A 21268-nucleotide genomic window follows, 5' to 3' on the forward strand; every position below is an offset into this window, starting at 1 on the left:
AGAATATGGGCTAGATTAAAGGAAACAATTTCTCAGATTGGTTAACTAAGGCAAATGCTTTTTTGCTTGAGAATATAAGCAATGTATCAGCCAGCACCTACACCATCTTGCGTTGCTTTGTGTCATGACTTAGTTACCTCAGGTGTTTTTCACATTCTAAATCGAGGCCAGGTTGAATGAGTCAAGTTTTACGGGTAGACAGTCTCTGCTGCAGCATGCTGGGCAGTGTTTACTGGTGTTCTTGGTAGAAATGGTTTCCTTGTTCACTGTATTTTAGGAAACATGGCCAGGCCTTGCTGCTGAAGATTCATAACATACAGGAATGTGTCAAGAGCCCTGAGAAGCCTAAGTATGAAGAGACTTGTCAGCAAGGCTTAACCTAGGGTTTCCCACACTCAGTGGGGCACGGGACATTGTTCTTCATAGCTCCTGAATTACTGTTCTTTAAACAAGCCACTGCAGAACTCAGTCAGTTTGGGAAACTGATTATGGTATAACTGAAATTTTACTAAAATGTTCTTGGTTTAAAAAAAAAATAGCTTGTGCAGAAATGTAGTAACTGTAAATTATTTTCCAACTGGTGTTTTCATAAGCATTTAGTATAAATGGCCATTAAGAAGGTAGTTATAAGTTAAAATTAATCCAAGCACATCCAATTCCACAAGGCATGAACATTTGACCGAGTACTCCCTCTGTGCCAGGTATACTCCTTTTCTAATTTAATCTTCAAAGTGAGCTGGCAAAAGTCCATAAACTGAAAGGTTAAGTTATGTATCACTAAGTGACAGAGCTGGGGATGGAACTCAAGTCAGTGACTCGAGATGTGAATAAGTTACAAGTTTCAGATGAATGCATAAAATATCTTTATGAAGACAACCATGAGAAAGTGTAAAAGTTACTATGGAATGTAATTGACAACTTTTATAAAAAAAAGACTTTCAAAATTCTGCAGTTCCATCTAAAATAGATGAATTAGATTTCCTAATGAATGATGGAGACACAAAATGTTTTAGACTCAGATAAAGAAAACCCAGCAGTTAAAGAAAAATTCCTTTACTTACAAACCCCACCCCCAACTAACCCAAGAGCATTTTAAAAATAATTCAAAAGTAGTTGTCAAAAGATCCCCATCAGTTTATCACTGGTGGAATACCCAAAAACATAGGAGTCGCAAGAATTCCCAACTATACATTTATAAAAATAATATAACATCTGTCAGTACGAACAGGAGGGCCCAGCTTCCAGCTCAGCAGTGTCTGCGTCTGGGTCCTGCTCTCCAGCCTCCTTCTCCTGCTGCTGCTTCTTCCACAGTTTGGCCATGGCCAGGAGCTTGAGGTTGGGTTGGTTGGCTGCATCTTCTGGAAAGATGTAATCATAGTATTCTTCCCAGCCTGCATCTGACTACAGGGACAAAGAAAAACAGAAGATAAGCTAATCTGTGGCTGAAATGCATTTTTCAGTTAAAGCAGAGAATTGTCACTGTGGAGCCTAGGGTTCATATTCAACTTAGTTACTATGCAAAACAACATCAAGGCCTACTTTGAAAGTTCTACTTTCGAGGGCAGGCCCTGGAGACCAGGAGTGAGTAACTTCTGCTGGATGGGTGTTGTTGCAGCTGCTGCTCACTGAAAGCAACAGCGTGGTGGGAAAAGTGCTCAAAACCTACGCACCGCTGCTCCAGTCAACCAGGAGACACACAGTGTCCTCCACCCCACCTTGTAGTCCTGTGTGTGAGATTTTGAACTTCTGAAGATTTACTTGACTTTTACCTCGCAGTGAAGCCATCGACTTGGGACTCCTGGCTCTCTGCCTGCCCCTCCCATGTCCAGTCGGCCACTGACTGCACTCCCCATGGGTGCGCTGTCCCAGATTCCAGCGCTGCCTAACAGTCTCCTGAAAGACCCTCTCCAGCCAGGCCCCCGCAATCCGCCCACAGGAGAGGCCAACTGTGTCAGAGCTCTGGGGGCTTTCCTACGGCCCACGGAGCCTCCCCTGGATTAGTTCCCACCTGGAGGCTGAGCTTCAGTGCCCTCCACCTCCTGTCTAATGTTCCAGAAACAACACGCTTCAGACAGTTCCCAGAACCAGCAGCGCCAGGAAGACCCTCTGCCAGCCCTCCTCTGGGCTCCACCCTGGGTGGACCGTACACCCTGCCATGTTCCCACAGCAACCAGACTGACCGGCTCCTTCCCCAGCTGCTGCCCCCGTATTCAAGGTTGTGCACGTGCCACGCATTGTACATGCATTTCAAAGTCTGGGGCATTTCTGCTCGGCTGGCATAGAGGACCAGCGCCGGGGACTCAGTCCTTACCCCGTCGTCAGCCTGGACCTTTCTCCTCTTCTTGACCTTCTCAGGCATGAGCTTGTCCACTCTCTCCTTATCTGACGCTGTTCCAAATTCGTCCTCAAAGCTTCGCCATGACTCCAGCAGCATGAGCCTCTCTTCCTTTTCCTCACAGTTTCGCATGGTTTTGTTAGCCTCTTCATAAATTTGTCTGCACTTGGCCAAACTTCCTTCTTTCCCTGAAGACAACTCAAACTGTGCAAAACTGATCCATACCTTAGAAAGAAATTGTTACCAAACCAAATTAACCATGTCACCCAAGAAACAATAATGTAATAATAAAGCTAATTTCTTGTTGACAACATCTGAACATACCTACTGTATTCATCTCGAGTATTCTAAAGAATGTAACCTATTGACTAGCTGCTTCTGTATAGTAATGGTGAAGAAGTCTGCTTTTATATCCAATTAGGTGTCTGAAATAATCTTAATATACTAAAAAAAGTTTTAATTTTTATTCAACCTACAATATCCAAGTTACTCACATGCAGTATAAATATTGGCCTGGTATAAGCTTAACATTCCAAACTCCTGAGACTCACAAGCTCTCTGTAAAAGGAAGCGACTTAAAATATATTAAAAAAAACCAACTTAAAATATAGAAATACACTATTTCTTTCAGACTGCTGATTCGAGCAAAATCAAAGGTAGCCCACAAATCACAGGATACCTTGACGTGCTGTGTCCGCTGAAGCAATCTTCGGTAAAGATTTCGTGTTCTTTCAGTTTCTTCCTGCTCAATTTCAAAATCAATATATGATTTCCAAAGCACCTGAGAAAGACGAATTCATAGGTCAGTCTTGACATTTAAAAAGCAACATGCTCTTGTTTGAAGCATAGCCTAACTAGCATCTCAACCTAGAACATCCAGGAACCTAGAACTTTCTAAGGAACACACAGTATGTGGATAAAAAGACTAATGCTATTATTTATGAGCTGGCCAAGATTTGGCTAAGAGTCTACATTATGAGAAAAAAGACCTTGGATTTATTTCCAGATTCTCTTTTGAAATTTCCCAAATGCTGGACTTAACAAGAAGAGCAAAGAAACTTAACAAACCACCCAGCACTATCATAAGCCTGCCACATTCGAGGAACTTGTGCAGAGAAAACGCGCCTAGGTCAGTCAGCGTACACTGTTTTTGCCATCACTGTAAGTTCCCTGATGCATCTGAATTCAACTCAACAAGCATCCAGGGACCAGCTGCCCACTTGCCCGGTACAGCCTGTCAGGGCACAAGGACAAGAAAGATGTAGCCTGGACACCTGGGACCGCAGTCTGTGGAGTAGCTAAGGCCAACGGATGGGACCAGTGACCCAGAAAGCCCTGCCCAGTGCAGTCAGTGGGGCCTGGTAAACCACCGAGTGCAGACACCCCAGAGCAAGACTGACAGAACACTTGAGCAAGCCTGGAGGTTCCCATTGTCCAGGCTGCAGTTTGGCGCCACCTGGCGGCTCGAGCTTACCCTGTAGCCGGCCAGGCCAGGGCAGTGGTGCCTCCAGGAACATCCTGATTTGGTGAGGGCCTAATCCAGGCAAATCTGTGCCAGAAGAATCCCTCCCCTGTACTCCATGTGGCCTTGACCGCACTGCCCTGGCCACCCTTTAGTCTTCTGTTACAGAAAGGGAGGAAGAGCCCACCTGTAAAATCCCAATTCATCCTGGTGTCACTGGGGCAGGGCTGAGTTACCCTCTAGAGAGGGCTTCTTCCCCACCTCTCTGTCTCTAAAACAGAAGTCCTGATCTTGGTGAAAGACTACAGGTGATATCGTCTCTATGCTCTAAAAGGCACACACACTTAGATGGTTATCTAAGGTAATGCTGGGCAAATGTCTGAAATAAAGCCACAGTTAACGTGAGCGCCTCACCTCTGGCATGTCCAAGCGTGGCTGACTAATGGCTAACTCGTAGATTGCCCGGGCTCGCTCAATATCACCGAGGATTGTCTCTAATTCTGCAAATTTAATCCAAGAAGTACAGTTTTCAGGCCCAAATTCCAGGAACTTTTCATAAAGCTTCCGGCATCTGTCAAATTCCCGAAGCTGTAGCTCCAGTTCTATGTAACCTTTAAATAACTTGTTCTTTGGACATTTGCCTATGGACGTTCCCTGGAAAAGAAGACACCGAGGTGATGCCTGAGTGGGTCTGACTTGTGCCGACATCCTTGGCCTGGCCGAGAAGCCATTACTCCACTGAGCAAGAGCTTTGGTGCATCGATACGGCGAACCGCCCGCTCCCTCTGCAGTACCGCACTGCTCTACTGGCTCCTGACAGAGGCCCAAGGAAACCCTCCAGCTCACTCAGCCGTCAAGTGGGCCTGTTCAGTAAGAGGCGGGGTTCCTGAAGTGCCTGGAAAACTATTTTGAATCTCACCTAGTTTCTCAGGATCTCTTACGGAACGCAGATGTCAGAGGAGAACACTTCCCATGATAAAGGGGTTATCAATGAACGAACCCTGCTGCCCACAGCCAGGGGCTTTTCAGAAGGACAGCTGCATCTGATCCTATTGAGAAACTTTAGAATACTTGTCAAGACGGAGTTGCATTTAATACACCAAAAATCTTGCACAAGATCAGACTACTAACAATTTAAGATCGAATCTCTCTAGCAGCAGGAAAGATCTGGTTAACAGGTAGCAGTAACTGTCCATTGTTGACAACAGAATAACTTAAGCATTATCACCCAATCTTTCCTCTAAGGCCCAGCTTTCAAAAACATGCCTCAGGTTATAAAGGTACAGTATTTCTACTGCCTTCTTAGTGGGGGACTGGACAACCTGTAAACGCTAAAATGTTAATTTCCTTCTCAAAGGACTTAATGATGCAACATGATCCTTTATTTACTCACCAAAGCTCTTCTGGCAAATGGTAAATTTTTCTGTCTTATTTCAAACTGTGCATATAGTAACCACATTTTGGCAAATGTGAACTGGAAAACAAAAGCGCAAAAACTCACTTAAGTTAAATTTAAATTAACACAAGGCCACAAGTGAATTTCCCTAAAGCTTCAGGGATAGGACAGATGTATTTTCTCATTTATAAGCTAAGCTGACAATATCTGACAGAAATCACCAATGGTAATCTGGACACTTCACTGTGACACGGGGCTCTCCAGCCCCCACTGAGAGCAGCTTTGTGGGTGTGGGGTGAGCAGGCAGAACACGCCCCTATGTCCTAGAAAGTAATTTGGTCAACATCGCTTGCTATCTCTACTGTCAGGAAATAAAGCCAACTGCCCAGAGTGGGCAAAGACCACGTGTCAACTGCTCCCAGAACACCCGTGTTCCTGTGCCTGTGGACATCCTGTGCCTGTGGACATCCACGCAGGTGCCAGCAACCTGCTGGCTGTCCCTGTGCAAGCTGAGTGTGCTCTGCTCAGTCTGTTCCCATTACCATCCTCTCAGGGTTTCTCCATTAGTATCTGTATCAGTCACTGGTCACTTAAAGGCTGTCCATTCAACTAGACTGGAAGCTGTTTTCAGAGGCCAAGAGCATAGCTTATTCTTATTTATGTTTTCCAGGGTGCTTAGCACAGGGAAAGAGCTCATCAACAAATACGATTCCATGGGATTATTTCACAAGTAACAGACGTAGGATTTTCACGTGTTCACAACAGAATGCTTACAGCAAACATACCTTTTTATGAGGAATGAGTTCCAAAGAGGCTTGGTAAACCTGTCTTGTCCTCTCGGGATCCTACATTAGGATAAGAAATTTGCACAAAATATTCATGTCCAATACTAACACTAATTTTACCATTACTAACAAAAAAGTACACCCCTAGCACTGAGTATGTTTCCACAAGCTGTTATTTCCATTTATGATTGAAAGCAAACTAACTTTGGGCATCAAGCTTTGATCAAAGACCCACCCACAGCACTGAGCCACCAAGTAAGAGCTTCTCAGTGGAGGCTTTCTTGTGTGACAGCAGGAACAAAGATGTTCTGCAGTCTTCGACCAACAGGATTCGTCTTTTCCTATTAACTTACACACAACTAATTTCTGAAAATTCTACTTAAGAGCAAGAATGTGCAATCCAGCTGTGATCCCTAGTTATGAGAAAACCCTGGCAACTATAAATAATGAAACTAAGGGCTGGTTAATTATTCCCTTTCAAGTGACTCAAGGCATAAAAAAAAAAAAAAACACATCAAAACTAAAAGCCACTTTGCCTATGCCCACAACAGGTATACCGAGTTTAAAATGTGGCAGAAAGAATGTAAATGGCTGCAGGGAGGCCTGTAAGAATGTACAGCGAAATTCCTGTGTGGTCAAGGCTCCGCGGTATCAGTTCCCACCCGCGCCAGCCGGCTGCCCAGGAGAGCAGCCCCCCGTTGCCAGGATCCGCTCTGCACCTTGGCTTCCAGCTCCTCATAGAGGGCGTAGTTGATCCACAGGTAGATGTAGCGCTTCCAGTGCCTCTTCTCCTGCACGGGCGGCACGTTGGCGATGGCGCGCTCGTACACCTCCCGCACCGTCTCGGCTTCTGCGTCGCTCTCCACCAAGCGCAGGTAATCGAACCACGCATCGTAGTTGTGCGGGTTAGCCTGGAAACACCAGGATGGATTAAACAGAAACCGAACCCAGAGCTGCACATGCTGGACTAGGTAAGCTGACGGAAGGCACCAGACTGACTTTCTATACTCCAGCAGCTTTTTTTCTAGACTTCACACTATTTCATTGAAAAATACCATTCTTGAGATTTTATAAATAGACAGGGAAAAGGAGAGAAGACAGACAGTTACCCAGGGGTTCCCCAGCAAAGCTCCTTTCACCTACAACAGCCTTTTTTGGGGGGAACATCCCAGTTTTTAAGTTGGGTTTCCAAGGTTGTGCCAGGGGTAAAGAACCTCCCTGCCAATTCGGGACATGGGTTCAAACACTGGGTTGGGAAAATCCTCTGGAGGAGGGCATGGAAATCCATTCCAGAAGTCTTGCCTGGAGAATCCCATGGACAGAGAAGCCTGGCGGGCTATAGTCCATGGGGTCCTAGAGTTTGACACAACTGAAGCGACTAGATCTGATAGACAGAATACCTGAGGAACCATGGATGGAGGTTCGTGACACTGTACAGGAGACAGGAATCAAGACTATCCCCAAGAAAAAGAAATGAAAAAAAGCAAAATGGCTGTCTGAGGAGGCCTTACAAATAGCTGTGAAAAGATGGGAAGCGAGAAGCAAAGGAGAAAAGGAAAGATATTCCCATCTGAATGCAGAGTTCCAAAGAATAGCAAGGAGAGATAAGAAAGCCTTCCTCAGCGATCAATGCAAAGAAATAAAGGAAAACAATAGAATGGGAAAGACTAGAGATCTTTTCAAGCAAATTAGAGATAGCAAGGGAACATTTCATCCAAAGATGGGCTCAATAAAGGACAGAAATGGTATGGACCTAACAGAAGCAGAAGATATTAAGAAGAGGTGACAAGAATACACAGAAGAATTGTACAAAAAAGTTCTTCACGACCCAGACAATCATGATGGTGTGATCACTCACCTAGAGCCAGACATCCTGGAATGTGAAGTGGGCCTTAGGAAGCATCGCTACAAACAAAGCTAGTGGAGGTGATGGAATTCCAGTTGAGATATTTCAAATCCTGAAAGATGACGCTGTTAAAGTGCTGCACTCAATATGCTAGCAAATATGGAAAACTCAGCAGTGGCCACAGGACTGGAAGAGGTCAGTCTTCGTTCCAATCCCAAAGAAAGGCAATGCCAAAGAATGCTCAAACTACTGCACAATTGCACTCATCTCACACACTAGCAAAGTAATGCTTAAAATTCTCCAAGCCAGGCTTCAGCAATACGTGAACCATGAACTTCCAGATGTTCAAGCTGGTTTTAGAAAAGGCAGAGGAACCAGAGATCAAATTGCCAGCATCCGATGGATCATCGAAAAAGCAAGAGAGTACCAGAAAAATATCTATTTCTGCTTTATTGACTATGCCAAAGCCTTTGACTATGTGGTACACAATAAACTGTGGAAAATCCTGAAAGAGATGGGAATACCAGACCACCTGACCTACCTCTTGGGAAACCTGTATGCAGGTCAGGAAGCAACAGTTAGAACTGGACATGGAACAACATACTGGTTCCAAATAGGAAAAGGAGTACGTCAAGGCTGTATATTGTCACCCTGCTTATTTAACCTGTATGTAGAGTACAACATGAGAAACGCTGGGCTGGAAGAAACACAAGCTGGAATCAAGATTGCCGGGAGAAATATCAGTAACCTCAGATATGCAGATGACACTACCCTTATGGCAGAGAGTGAAGAAGAACTAAAGAGCCTCTTGATGAAAGTGAAAGTGGAGAGTGAAAAAGTTGGCTTAAAGCTCAACATTCAGAAAACTAAGATCATGGCATCTGGTCCCATCACTTCATGACAGATAGATGGGCAAACAGTGGAAACAGTGGCTGACTATTTTTCTGGGCTCCAAAATCACTGCAGATGGTGATTGCAGCCATGAAATTAAAAGACGCTTACTCCTTGGAAGGAAGGTTATGGCCAACCAAGATAGCATATTTAAAAGCAGAGACATTACTTTGCCAACAAAAGTCTGTCTAGTCAAGGCTATGGTTTTTCCAGTGGTCATGTATGGATGTGAGAGTTGGACTATAAAGAAAGCTAAGTGCCGAAGAATTGATGCTTTTGAACTGTGGTGTTGGAGAAGACTCTTGAGAGTCCCTTGGACTGCAAGGAGATCCAACCAGTCCTTCCTAAAAGAGATCAGTCCTGGGTGTTTATTGGAAGGACTGATGTTGAAACTGAAACTCCAATACTTTGGCCACCTGATTCATTGGAAAAGACCCTGATGCTGGGAAAGATTGACGGCAGGAGGAGAAGGGGACAACAGAGGATGAAATGGCTGGATGGCATCATCGACTCGATGGACATGGGTTTGGGTGAACTCAGGGAGTTGGTGATGGACACGGAGGCCTGGCGTGCTGCAGTTCATGGGGTCGCAAAGAGCTGGACACAACTGAGTGACTGAACTGAACTGAAGCAACTTAACACAATTTTTAAGTTTTTTAAAAGAAGGTATAAATGGAAAAATGACTTAGAGGCAAATGCATAAAAATTGATTAACCATCAGTTTTCTGTTTTTGTTTTAAATGAAGCAGCAATTGGTAATTTGAGCACAGCTCTGTGCTAAGTGATGCCCTGCACACCTCTCCTCCACAGAAGTGAAGGGAGCCAGGGCCCCACCTTCCCGCCCCCTGGAAGCCACTGCACTTGGCAATGTTAAGGACCCCTGTCCAAGAGTGGCTAACGCGGGTGGGTGACACAGAGATGAAGGACAGCGGGAACTGGTTTGTGGAAGTGCTTTCCATCGATGGGTTGATCATTCCCAGACTGAAATGTGACTGTCCCACCTTGTTCTTCAGGACGCTCTGCAACTGGCCTGATTCCTGCCCACTTTCCAAGCCTCCTCGTCCAGCTTCCTACTGATTCTGTAGAGCTCCTAGTATCTACAGCCATGAAAATAGATGTCTGTTCTCCTAAGTATCTGTTTATGTATGTGACTCTATGTCTACATTTAAAATTGTAATGGGATTGTACCACTCTCACAACTGCAGAACCTGTCTTCTCATTTACATATTCCGCTGACCTCATCTACCACCACTTAGTCCTTTATTTGAAAATATCTTAATTAATTTGACCAGGCAGAAATATTTTAAAATACATAGTAGAGCAATAAAGGCAAACAATACTACCTTTGAATTCAAATCAAAACAGTATGTTACAGAGAGAGATGAGGATGGAACTGTAACTGCAATAGTCTTGCTCAGGCAGTTAAACTAAAGGGTAATGTATAAAGATGGTTTTTTTAGGTCAATCTCTGACTTTTCCATCTTCTTTAAACAATGAGTTCAAACGGGTTCCAAATTTCCTTTGCTCAAGTTGTGTCCAGTTAGCAGCCAACACTGTGACTTCCGACACTCGTGAGGCAGAGCAAGTCCAAGTGCTGTCTGCTTGCCTTTTCCACCTGCCCTGTTTACCTCCCCCTTCTGGAGTGACTGCTGGTTTACTGCAGACACAGGGTGGGGAGAGGACTGGCTGGCAGGTCTGTCGGTGCCGCCCCACAACACTCACCTTCACCTCCTCCTCGTACTGGAACCTTCGCTTGCTCACAATGATGTCTTCAATGCCCCGCCTGTCACCAAACTTCTTCTCAAAGATGGTATAATTTTTAAAGAGTTCCTGGGCCTCCTGCTTCGAAATTCTATCCAGGGCATACTTGTAGATCACGCGCACCCTCTCAAACTGAAAGCAGACAGGATGGTTACTCTTCCAGAACACAGCACTCTTGTTCCAGCCACAACACGGAAAGCAACTCTGACGTAAAACATGACCTGTAAGTTAGACTGTGAGGCCTCAAAGTGTCCAAAGTACAGTTTTCCCTGTCCCTTTTGTTGAGGTACTTCAGTCAGGATGGACAGACACTCCAAGTCCCACATTTAAGTCTACCTAACCTGCCAGCTGGACATCGTCCTTGCATCTCGGACTCATCTGAGTCCCGCCCAGCTGGGTCGTTGTCAGACTCCTCATGCTGGTCTTGATCACGCACCTGCTCAGCCAGGGCCCTCCCCCCACCCCCCACACCGACTCCTCTCTCCCCTGCACCCTCACACTCCCTGCTTCCAGCCCGCCCCTTCTACCTCCTCAACTCAGCCCTCCACTTCTTCCCCCTAGGTCTCTGCTGACCCACCTCCATTTCTCTGTGGACCATGTGAAAAGCCCCCATCCCACTTCTGCCGCCCTCCCCCATACACTCCCCACGAAGCAGAGACAGGCCCACCACACGGCACACAGACGACATCCGACCACTTCCTGCTTAAGACCCTCCACACCTCCCACCAGCCTGAGGACAGAAACTGAACTCACCCCTGGGGCCTGTGCAAGACCCAGCACTCAGACCCCAGCACATGGCCCTCCCCATCCCGGATTATCTGAACTACATGAAGGGATTATTTTCCACACATACTATGGGAGAACACAACTGACTTATTTGTGGGGCCATCTTTCATTTCAAATTCTGTTCTCAGTACTGAGGACTCTAGGCCTTTTGTTTCCCAGGCTCATTACTTGTAAAGCCCTTTAATCAGAGTATCAAATGACTCTTAGTTTGTAGATAATATTCTCATTCTAGATTTAAAGATTTATTTTCAAGTAGAACACACAAAATTAAGACAGTTGTAATACAACCTATAATCACTCCCAACTTGTAGGTTAGTGACATGCACTGTTTTCCTTGAGAAATCATGTTTTTGTATTTTGAAATTATTTTCTCCAAGGATAAGTAAGAAACTGTAAATGAACTCAACGTGCACAAGAAGTCATCTTTTCTAAGCTCTTTTGCAACATAATCGAGTTCCTTTAAGTTTACCTACTTCTTTCTGATTTTCCTCAAATTTGGCAAAGGCAACATAAAGGTGTTCATCCATATGTTCGTCTCCGAAGAATTCGACAGCCCTCTCATACACTTTCCGCGCGTGGGCAAAATAACCATGCTTTTCTTCAAAGCGGGCGTACTTAATCCAGTTCTTCACATCAGGGTGCACGAGAACAAGTGAGTTGAATGAAGGAAAAACCAGGCAGAACAACATGGCTTAAAAACCAAAGCCTAAACCCAGAACCTCAACAATACCCACTATGGCTATGGGGGTGATTGGAGACCCACTAACCTTTGACTCCCCGGGGGGCAGTGTCTTGGTTCTCTGGCCTCCTCCAGTGCTTCTTCAGTATTTTAGGAGTAGTACAAAGAGGAGTTTGGAGTCATGAAAAGCTGAACCCCGTGACTAGCCGTGTGATCTGGGCAAGTTCTTACCTTATCTAAGCCTCAGTTTTATCATCTATAAATGATAAGAAAATAATAACAACCAACCTCATCTAATGATTGTCAACTATAAATGAGAAAAAAAGTGTAGAAAGCTCTTTGCAATTTCAGGCCAAAAGAATGTGCTCAACAAATGGCACCTGTTGTGGTATCTGCTTAGTAACAATATCTGAATTACTGATTAAGGAAAAAACACCTGAGAGGACTCTGGATGGCAGAGGAGGACTGCAGCTCACCTCTCCCCACAAACACACCAAGAGTCCAGCTACACATGGAACAGTTCTCACGGAGCACCTGCTGAACACCACCAGAGGACCTCAGACACCTGAAAGAACAAGATCCTATCCAGGTAGGATGAAAGAAAGAAAAACAACAGAGAACAGTACGCGGGACAGGATCGGGACCCCTGGTGGGGGACTGAAGGAGAGGAGAGATTCCCGCACCTGGGGAAGCCCCCTTATTGCTGGAGAGATCAGCTGTTAAGACGCTGATGAACAAAATCGAAGATGACATAAACAGATGGAAAAACATACCATGTTCCTCAGCTGGAAGAATCAATATTGTCAAAAATTACGATACTGCCCAAGGCAACCTACAGATTCAATGCAATCCCTATCAATAGCATTTTCCACAGAACTGAAAGAAAAAAATTTTTAATTTGAATGGAAACACAGAAGACCCCAAGTAGCCAGGGCAAACTTGAGAATCAAAAACAGAGCTGGAGGAATTAGGCTCCCTGACTTCAGACTATACTACAAACCTACAGTCATCAAAACAGTATGGTACTGGCACAAAAACAGAAATATAGATCAATGGAACAGGACAGAAAGCCCTGATATAAACCCACACACTAACCTATGAAAAAGGAAGCAAGAATATGGAATGGAGAAAAGACAGTCTCTTCAATAAGTGGTGCTAGGAAAACTGGAGAGCTACATGTAAAAGAATGAAATTAGAATACTACCTAACACCATATATAAAAATAAACTCAAAACAGATTAAAGACCTAAATGTAAGGCCAGATACTCTTAGAGGAAAACAGAACACTCTCTGACATAAATCACAGCAGTATCTTTTTGAATCCCCCTCTTAATGAAAATAAAAACAAAAAACGAACAAACAGGACTTAATACGTAACAGCTTTTGCACATCAAAGGAAACCATTAACAAAATGCAAAGACAACCCATAGAATGGGAGAAAATATTTGCAAACAAAGCAACCAACAAAGGATTAATTTCCAGAATATACCAACAGTTCATGCAGCTTTGTATCAAAAAAATAACCCCATCAAAAATGGACAGAAGATCGAAACAGACATTTCTCCAAAGACAGACAGATGGGGAAAAAACTTAGGAAAAGTTGCTCAGCATAACTAATTATTAGAGAAATGCACATCAAAACTACAAATATCACCTCACACTGGTCAGAATGGCCATCATCAAAAATCTGTGAACAATAAATGTTGGAGCAGACACAGAGAAAAAAGAACCCTCCTATCCTGTTGATGGGAATATAATTTGGTACAGTCATTATGGAGAACACTATGGAAGTTCTTCAAAAAACTAGAAATAGAATCATCATGTGATCCAGTAATCCAACTCCTAGGCATATATCTGCAGAAAACCCTAATTCAAAAAGACATATGCACCCCAATGTTCACTATTTTAATTTGCAGCACTATTTACAATAGCCAAGACATGGAAGCAACCTAAACGCCCATCAACAGAAGAATCAATAAAGATGATGTGGTGCATACATACAATGGAATATTACTCAGCCATAAGAATGAACGAAATAATGTCATTTGCATCAACATGGATAAACCTAGAGTATCAAAAATAACCAACAACCCAATCAAAAAATGGACAAAATATCTAAGTAGACTTTTCTCCAAAGAAATGACGTCAGTCATACTAACTGAAGTAAGTCAGACAGAGAAAGACAAATACCGTTTATCACTTATAGGTGAAATTTAACAACAAAAAATGACACAAATGAACTGTTTGGCAGAGAGAAACAGACTCACAGATCCCAAAATCAAATTTACGGTTGCGGAAGGGGAAATGTGTGGGGAAGTGATGGACTGGGAAACTGGAATTAACATACATGGAATACTGGGCTTCCCTGGTGGCTCAGACGGTAAAGCGGCCACCTGCATTGCAGGACACCTGGGTTCGATCCCTGGGTCAGGAAGATGCCCTGGAGGAGGGAATGGCAATCCACTCCAGTGTTCTTGCCTGGAGAATTTCATGGACAGAGGAGGCTGGTGGGCTGCAGTCCACGGGGCTGCAAAGAGTTGGACACAATTGAGTGACTAACACACACACACACACACACACACACACACTACTGTACATAAGATTGATAACAGGGACCTACTGTAGAGCACAGGAAATACTTCTGTTGTAAATTATATGGGAAAAGATTCTGAAAAAGAATGGACATACATATATATATAAAACTTAGTTTGCTGTACACCTGAAACTAACACAACACTGTAAATCAACTGTACTCTAATAAAGATTTAAGGAGAAAAAAAAGAGGAAGTTCCTGGTGGTCCAGTGGTTAGGACTCAGTGCTTTCACTACCATGGCCCAGATTCAATCCCTGGTTGGGAGAACAAATATCCTACAAGGTGTGTGGCATGGCCAGAAAATCAAAAAAGAAAAAAGAAAGAAAAAACATGTCACGAAAAGAAAACTACTAATCAGAGTCAACAGAGACATTTTTGATTACAATTTTTCTTCTTCATAGGATGTATTTTTCATCTACCTTCCTTGAAGAAATTATTAAGTTTCAAAGTAGTAACACATTCCAATAGGGCAATGATTAGAGAGTACACAGTGCATGGGGTCGCAAAGAGTTGGACACGACTGGTGACTGAACTGAACACGTTCCATTAGGGCAATGATTAAAGAGCACCGGCTCTGAAGCTGACTGGCTCAAATCCCAGTTTCCACCAGCACCTGAGAGGCGCTATCCTGCCTCAGATTCCTCATCTGCAGAAGGAAGCAGCTCCTGAATTGAGGGCTGTCACAGGGATTAAACGACAGTATCTGTAAAGCACTTAGAATAACGCATGGCACAGAGCAGGTCTGATACATGTTTTTGTTAAACTAGTAATATCAAAATGAGTAGTCACAGTTAAGATGTTAAAATTACATAATAAAGTTGAGTCTTGTATCTCACAGTACTTATGCTCTATGAAGTCACTATGCCTGGAGAATACCAAATCGCTACTCTCAGAGGAAATATGTATGTATAATACATATACACTACATACACCCATATATATGAATACACACACATATCTCACATAGACTGTGATTTTAAATCTTAAAAACAATTAACGTTGGCAAATTCTTTTATTTTAGAAAAGAGAAAAGAAGTCTCAGAAGTGTTAAGTGACATGCCTAAGGCTGCCCACTAACCAGTGCCAGAGAAGGAATTCTGTCCTGTTCAGCTGGCCCAGAGCCGGGGTATCTCCCTCCCCTAGGTCAGTCCTGCAGGAGGGCAGAGACAGGAAGGCAGATGGTCGTCTTGTTTGTCCTCCACTGGGACCAAGTGCCTTGGGCGATGCAAATTTTTCATCACCCTGGGCTTGTCTGCAAATGACTGCCAAAGTGCCACAAATACTGATTGTGGATTTATGAATAAACGCTAGCAAGTAGGAGATAAACCAGCACAAGAACAGTGAAACAAGAATCAAGCACTGCTGAGGGTGCTTTCCCGTCACCATCTCCTTCCTCCTCACAATCAGCCCACAGTGGGGACTTTTACCTCCCTTCTAAAGATGAGGGAGCTTCCCCAGTGGCTCAGCGGTAAGGAATCTGCCTGCCAACGCAGCAGACACTGGTTCAATCTCTGATCCAGGAAGATCCCACATGCCATGGAGCAACTAAGGCCATGTGCTACCGAGCCTGTGCTCTAGAGCCCGGGAGCCGCAACTATTGAGGCCTGCGTGCCTAGAGCCAGTGCTCTGCAATGAAAGAAGCCTGCACATCTCAACTAGAGTAGCCCCCACCTGCTACAACGAGAGAAAAGCCCACATAGCCAAAAATAAATAAGTAAATAATTAAAAAAATAAAGATGAGGAACCTAGGGTCCAAGAAGTGACCTGACGTGTCGAGATCACACGGCCAGTAAACAGCAAACCTCTGGACCAACTCCAGTACCAGTGCCCATGACTAACATACACCCCACAGCAAACAGGGCCTTACGGTATTAATTTCCACAAGGAACCACAGCGTTAATACCAAAGTATAAACAAACTCAAGCCTTCTTGGAAAAGACACAATTATCCAGACCACAAACTTTTGTCCTGAACAACTATGTCCCTAGAAAATATAAACGCAACTTATGAAGCAGAAGTTGACTTCTGGGCCAATGTCAGTGACTACGTGTCCCAGCCAGACCACAACCCCCTGGCAGTGCAGCAGGCAGACCCGTCCGAAGGATATAGCGCTCATAGATGGTGCGGGCCCGGTCCACCTCCTTGTATCTCAGCTCGAAGTTGATGTATGAGTGCCAGGCCTGCTCCTCCGGCCGCCACTCCATCCAGCGCTCGAATACCTGCCGGGCACCAGCAATGTTCCCGAGCATCTCCTCCATGTATGTGTACTTGTACCTTCAACAGAATCATCTGAACTTATCAGTCACAGTCAAAATGACTTTGGATAAAAAACGGTCTTTGGCAATCTCTGGCTCTAACTTTGTTAACATATGAAGAGTCAGGGCTTTATCTTCCCCAAAAGGTGAAGTCAAACATGTTTTTCCTATTAAAATATAAATCTGAAAAGGATCAGACATTGTAAAAAAAGGTTTTTTCTCCTCAAATGTTGCTTAGTTCAACAAAAAGATTCTTCTGTATAAAAGACTGAAACCAAAATTTCAGTTTTGATTACATAGCAATTATACATTGGGATTATGACTTAACAGACTAAAGGACATTAAACAGTAATGAGTATATGTTTAAAGAAAAAGTAGGATGCAAGATTTAATACTTACGATTACAACTATAAATAAAATAATTACACAGGGACTTCCCTCATGGTCCAGTGGTTAAGAACACCTTCCAGTGTGGGAAACACAGGTTTGATCCCTGGTTGCGCAATTAAGCCCATGTGCCACAACTACTGAGCCTGTGCGCTCTGGAGCCCGTGAACCACAACTAGAGAATAACCCACGCATCACAATGAAGACCCCACATACTGCAACTAAAAGTCGATGTGCCCAAATAAATAAATAAATATAAAATAAACACATGTACACATACACACAAAAAGGTGGAAATTTAGTCTACAAAAAGCCATTTCATTAGATCAGGAACTTACCAGAACTGGTTGACTCGAGGCAGAGTCGTTATGGCTCGGTCCCAGATATTCCGGGCGTGGTTGACCTGGCGATTCTTCATTTCCATTTCGGCATATTTCAGCCATAGTGTAATATTTCGGTAGTCCACATCCAAGGCACGTTCATATATGGATCGAGCCCTTGAGAAGCCAGATTTGGAGGGTATCAGTTATAGCACATGCAACACACCTGGCAACCACCTCAAGGCTCAGCTATTTTGTCAGGTGTTTATTGTGAGTGAGGTTCTGGGCATAAAAAGGTGAAAAGATACGATATTCTCAGAAACCTTACGAGTTTTAGAGAAAGACTGACATGCATGTAACTGCAATGCGATGTTACAGTGAAGGTCTGCACAAGGAAGCAGAGGGGAAAGAAAGAAAAATGTCAAGTGGAAAAGTTAGTTAAGGGGTAGGTGAGAACTTGGGGCAAGTTCCCAAGAGCAAGGTGGGGGGGGGCGGTCCCTGTCGGCGTCAGGGTGAGGAGACTTGATGAGTCCTGGGCCCGGCCAGGGCAGGGGGCATACTGGGAGGACACAGGAAGGTGGGACAACAGGAAGGGTCAGGTCATGATTTCATTTTGTTGGCCACTGGTTTTGAGTGGAACAATGTTTCTTAAAAAAAAACAACAAAAAACAAATTTCCCAATATGGAGAAAACAGATGGAATCGCACTTCTCTGGCTGCAGTGTGCGCTGGTGACAAGACCCACCTGGAGAGCCTCCTCCACTGTTTCCTCCTAGGACCAGCCCACCACAGCGCTCCTGAGGCCCCTCAAAGGAACCCTAGGGTCCCAAGGAACAAACTCTGAAAATTTTTATTTTATTATTATCAGAGGCACACGATTTTACATGTGCTTTAACTTCTATGTTTTTGTATCTGGTAACTTAAGAATTTATATTTACGCAGTTACATGCTCAGTGACTTTACCTCTGAATCTCCTTTAGACTCTCTTCCCATTGCGCGTATTTTATCCAGTTACTAATCACAGTCCTGTTTTTTCTTATGTTATCTTCGAAAGTCTGGCAAAAGGCAAAAAGGGTCAAATTAAAGGGAAAATAACTAAAGATGACACTGTCTTTTGTCTATTAACCCTTGTACTAAGAAATTTATTCATTTTGCTCTTATTTAAGAGAAATTACATTCTGGAATCCTTGAGATAAGAAACCCACTGAAGAAGGTTAAAGTCACAAGTGTTTCTTTAAAGTCTTACAGGCAAACAAAGAGAAAACTTTAGACAAAAAAAATTATTAGTATAATTGCTGACATTTTCTCTTACTGCTGGTAACAACTAACTGGTACTTTAATATACTCTACACGTGTTACTAATGAGAAAGCGTTTTTGACTGTTTAAGTCCTCCTCTCAGTAACATCTCAGACATTACTGAGGATAACTAAATATGTAGATACAACAGGACGAGCAACAGGATTTAAAAAAAAAATAATCCCACATCCTGGGGTGGGGGAAGTCAGATCAGATCCCTGGGTCCTCTCTCGGCTCTACCCTACGTGTTACCTCTCAGCACAGAAGGCCGCTACAGACAGAAGAACATGACTGCAATCTCACTAATTCTACCCCTCCTCAGCTGTCAGTTGTTCTGCCTGGTGAACACCCACCCGTTTTTGTTTCAGCACTAAAAATTCTGTCCGTTGTGGATTTAATGTAAGACAGACAACTCGTGGTGTATTTTATGAAGTTTAGTGATAATGCAACCATTTGGTGAGCAGAAGTCACATTACGCAGGTGGCCAGAAACACTCAACTCTTCTTAGTTTATAGTCTCTCTAATCAGTGAGGAACTTTTCAAACTCTGGTCTATAAATTCTTCATGATATTGACAGACTAAAACAGACCACACGGACCAACCTTCCTCTTCCGCAGTTTGTAATCGTTTAACTCTTCTTCATCTGTGATCTTCTGTTGAGGGGGAGGTGGAAGAAGCTCAAGTTCTCTCTCCTTAGCTTCTCTTAGCAGTTGCTCCGCAGTGATCTGTACTTCAGCTGGGGCTTTGTTTTTCACCTTTTAACACAGGAGACACTTCCATTTTTAGCAGATGCTTTTCACACACAGTTTAAGAAACAAATGAACTTTTTTTTAGAATGTGAACTTTATAAATGCTATTACAAGATGCCCCCTTTGCGCTCCCATTTCTCTAAGAAACTAAAAAAAAAAAACAAAAAACTTTTTATCTCATGCAAGGTATTTATCACAAAGCCACAGATAAAAGTCTCAAGAGGAAAGGTAGCAAAAACATTTCTCTTTTAGAATAGTATAATCAATTTTGAGGATGCCTAGGTAAAACTCTCACCAGAGGTCTTATCAAGATGTGTGCCATGCGTTAACTGGCATTTCAACCTCTATTTACGGGAATCCTTCAATTTCTGCCTTGGCCCCAGGTGGATAACTGACTTTGATTTTTCATGGCATTTCAAGTCAAAGACATATTCAGTAAGTTCCTATCATTAGACTGTAAGCTTCTTGAGGTCTTAGAGCTGTGCTGTCCAACACAGCAGCCATGAATCACATTTGGTGAGTCCAAATTGGGCTGCAAGTGTAAAACACAAAGGGGTTTCGAAGACTTAGTATGGGGAAAAAAAAAAGAATAAACTATCCAATTAAACTTTTTGTATTCATGACATAATGGAATGACACTATCTTGGCTACACTGGGTAAATAAAATGTATAATTAAAATTCATGTCACCTGTTTTGACTTTTTTTTTTCTACTATAGCTATGAGAAAACTTAAAATTACCTATGTGGCTCACATTAAATTTTTATGGGATCTGTGGAGCCCAATAAAATTTTATGGAACTGAACTATAAGAAATACTAAGTATTTAATGCCACGTGTGCAATGACGATGCTGAGGGCGCCTATCTAATGAACATCAAGTGCCAGAAATTGCTGTGTGCTTTCTATGTACTCTCTAGGAGTCATCCAAACGGGTACCTAAAAGACAGGCTCCAGAGAGTCATCTGAGCTGGAGAAAGGCGGGAGGGAAGAGTATGTGCAAACGTTTAGGACAAATGCTGTCACATATTAAGCATTCGCTAAGTATTAACCGCCGACGGAAAAAGTCGTATCAGCCAAAACACAGCCCTTGTCATCTCTTCTTCCACTCTCACCCGGGGTTGACTCCTATTACCGCCTTCAGCACAGCTTAACCATCACTTCCTCGGCAAAGTTTGCGCTGGAGAACCCTCACACGAGCCCAGAAAGCCACGGCATATTCCTCTGGGGCTCAGGAGCCTTTGCAAGGCTGCAATTCTACCCTTACGGAGGGCAGCTCTTAGACCGCTCTACCCGGAGCCCCAGCGCCTACCAAGTGTCTGGTTCAGCGGGTGTGTGCTGAAAGACCTCTCTCCTCCCCCAGATAAACACCTTCTAACACGACAACCACGCGGATGCGGGGGTGCCCCCCACGCCCGGCTGGCCCTCCCCGCCCGCGGTCCCCGCTCAGGGAGGGAGGACCAGCTCCCGGGACCACACGCCTCCAGCCCCGGGCACCACCGAGGCCAGGCCAACCCCGTCCCCGGCCTCCTCCCACAAGGCCCCGAGCCGCCCACCTTGGCCACTTTGGGGATCCTTTGTTTTCCAGCCGCGGTGGAGGCCGCCATGGCTGCAGCGGCGACCGCGGGCGAGCCCGGGACCACAGAACACCTTCCCCGAGGGCTCGCCCACACCGCGCAGCTTTCTGACAACAAGCGGGATCCCGGAACCGGAAGCGGAACTGGCTGGG

The 21268-nt window shown here is 44.1% G+C and overlaps 1 protein-coding gene across 1 annotated transcript; it reads right to left on the minus strand.

Annotated features, from left to right (window-relative positions):
* Window positions 1-1037: 1037 nt before the first annotated feature.
* On the minus strand, window positions 1038-21242 carry CRNKL1 (crooked neck pre-mRNA splicing factor 1). The gene is made up of 14 exons (XM_081558712.1): window positions 21096-21242; window positions 19396-19548; window positions 18460-18551; window positions 17516-17674; window positions 16643-16809; window positions 11736-11914; window positions 10438-10608; window positions 6698-6889; window positions 5979-6038; window positions 5191-5271; window positions 4212-4451; window positions 3015-3116; window positions 2312-2560; window positions 1038-1401 (listed from the first exon to the last, which is right to left on the minus strand). The coding sequence occupies exons 1-14, from the start codon at window positions 21144-21146 to the stop codon at window positions 1216-1218; spliced, it is 2082 nt and encodes a 693-aa protein (XP_081414838.1). The 5' UTR covers window positions 21147-21242; the 3' UTR covers window positions 1038-1215.
* Between the last annotated feature and the right edge of the window lie 26 nt (window positions 21243-21268).

Source organism: Giraffa tippelskirchi, chromosome 13, assembly GCF_054371585.1.
Source record: "Giraffa tippelskirchi isolate mGirTip1 chromosome 13, T2T-mGirTip1v1.2.pri, whole genome shotgun sequence".
Classification (NCBI taxonomy): domain Eukaryota; kingdom Metazoa; phylum Chordata; class Mammalia; order Artiodactyla; family Giraffidae; genus Giraffa; species Giraffa tippelskirchi.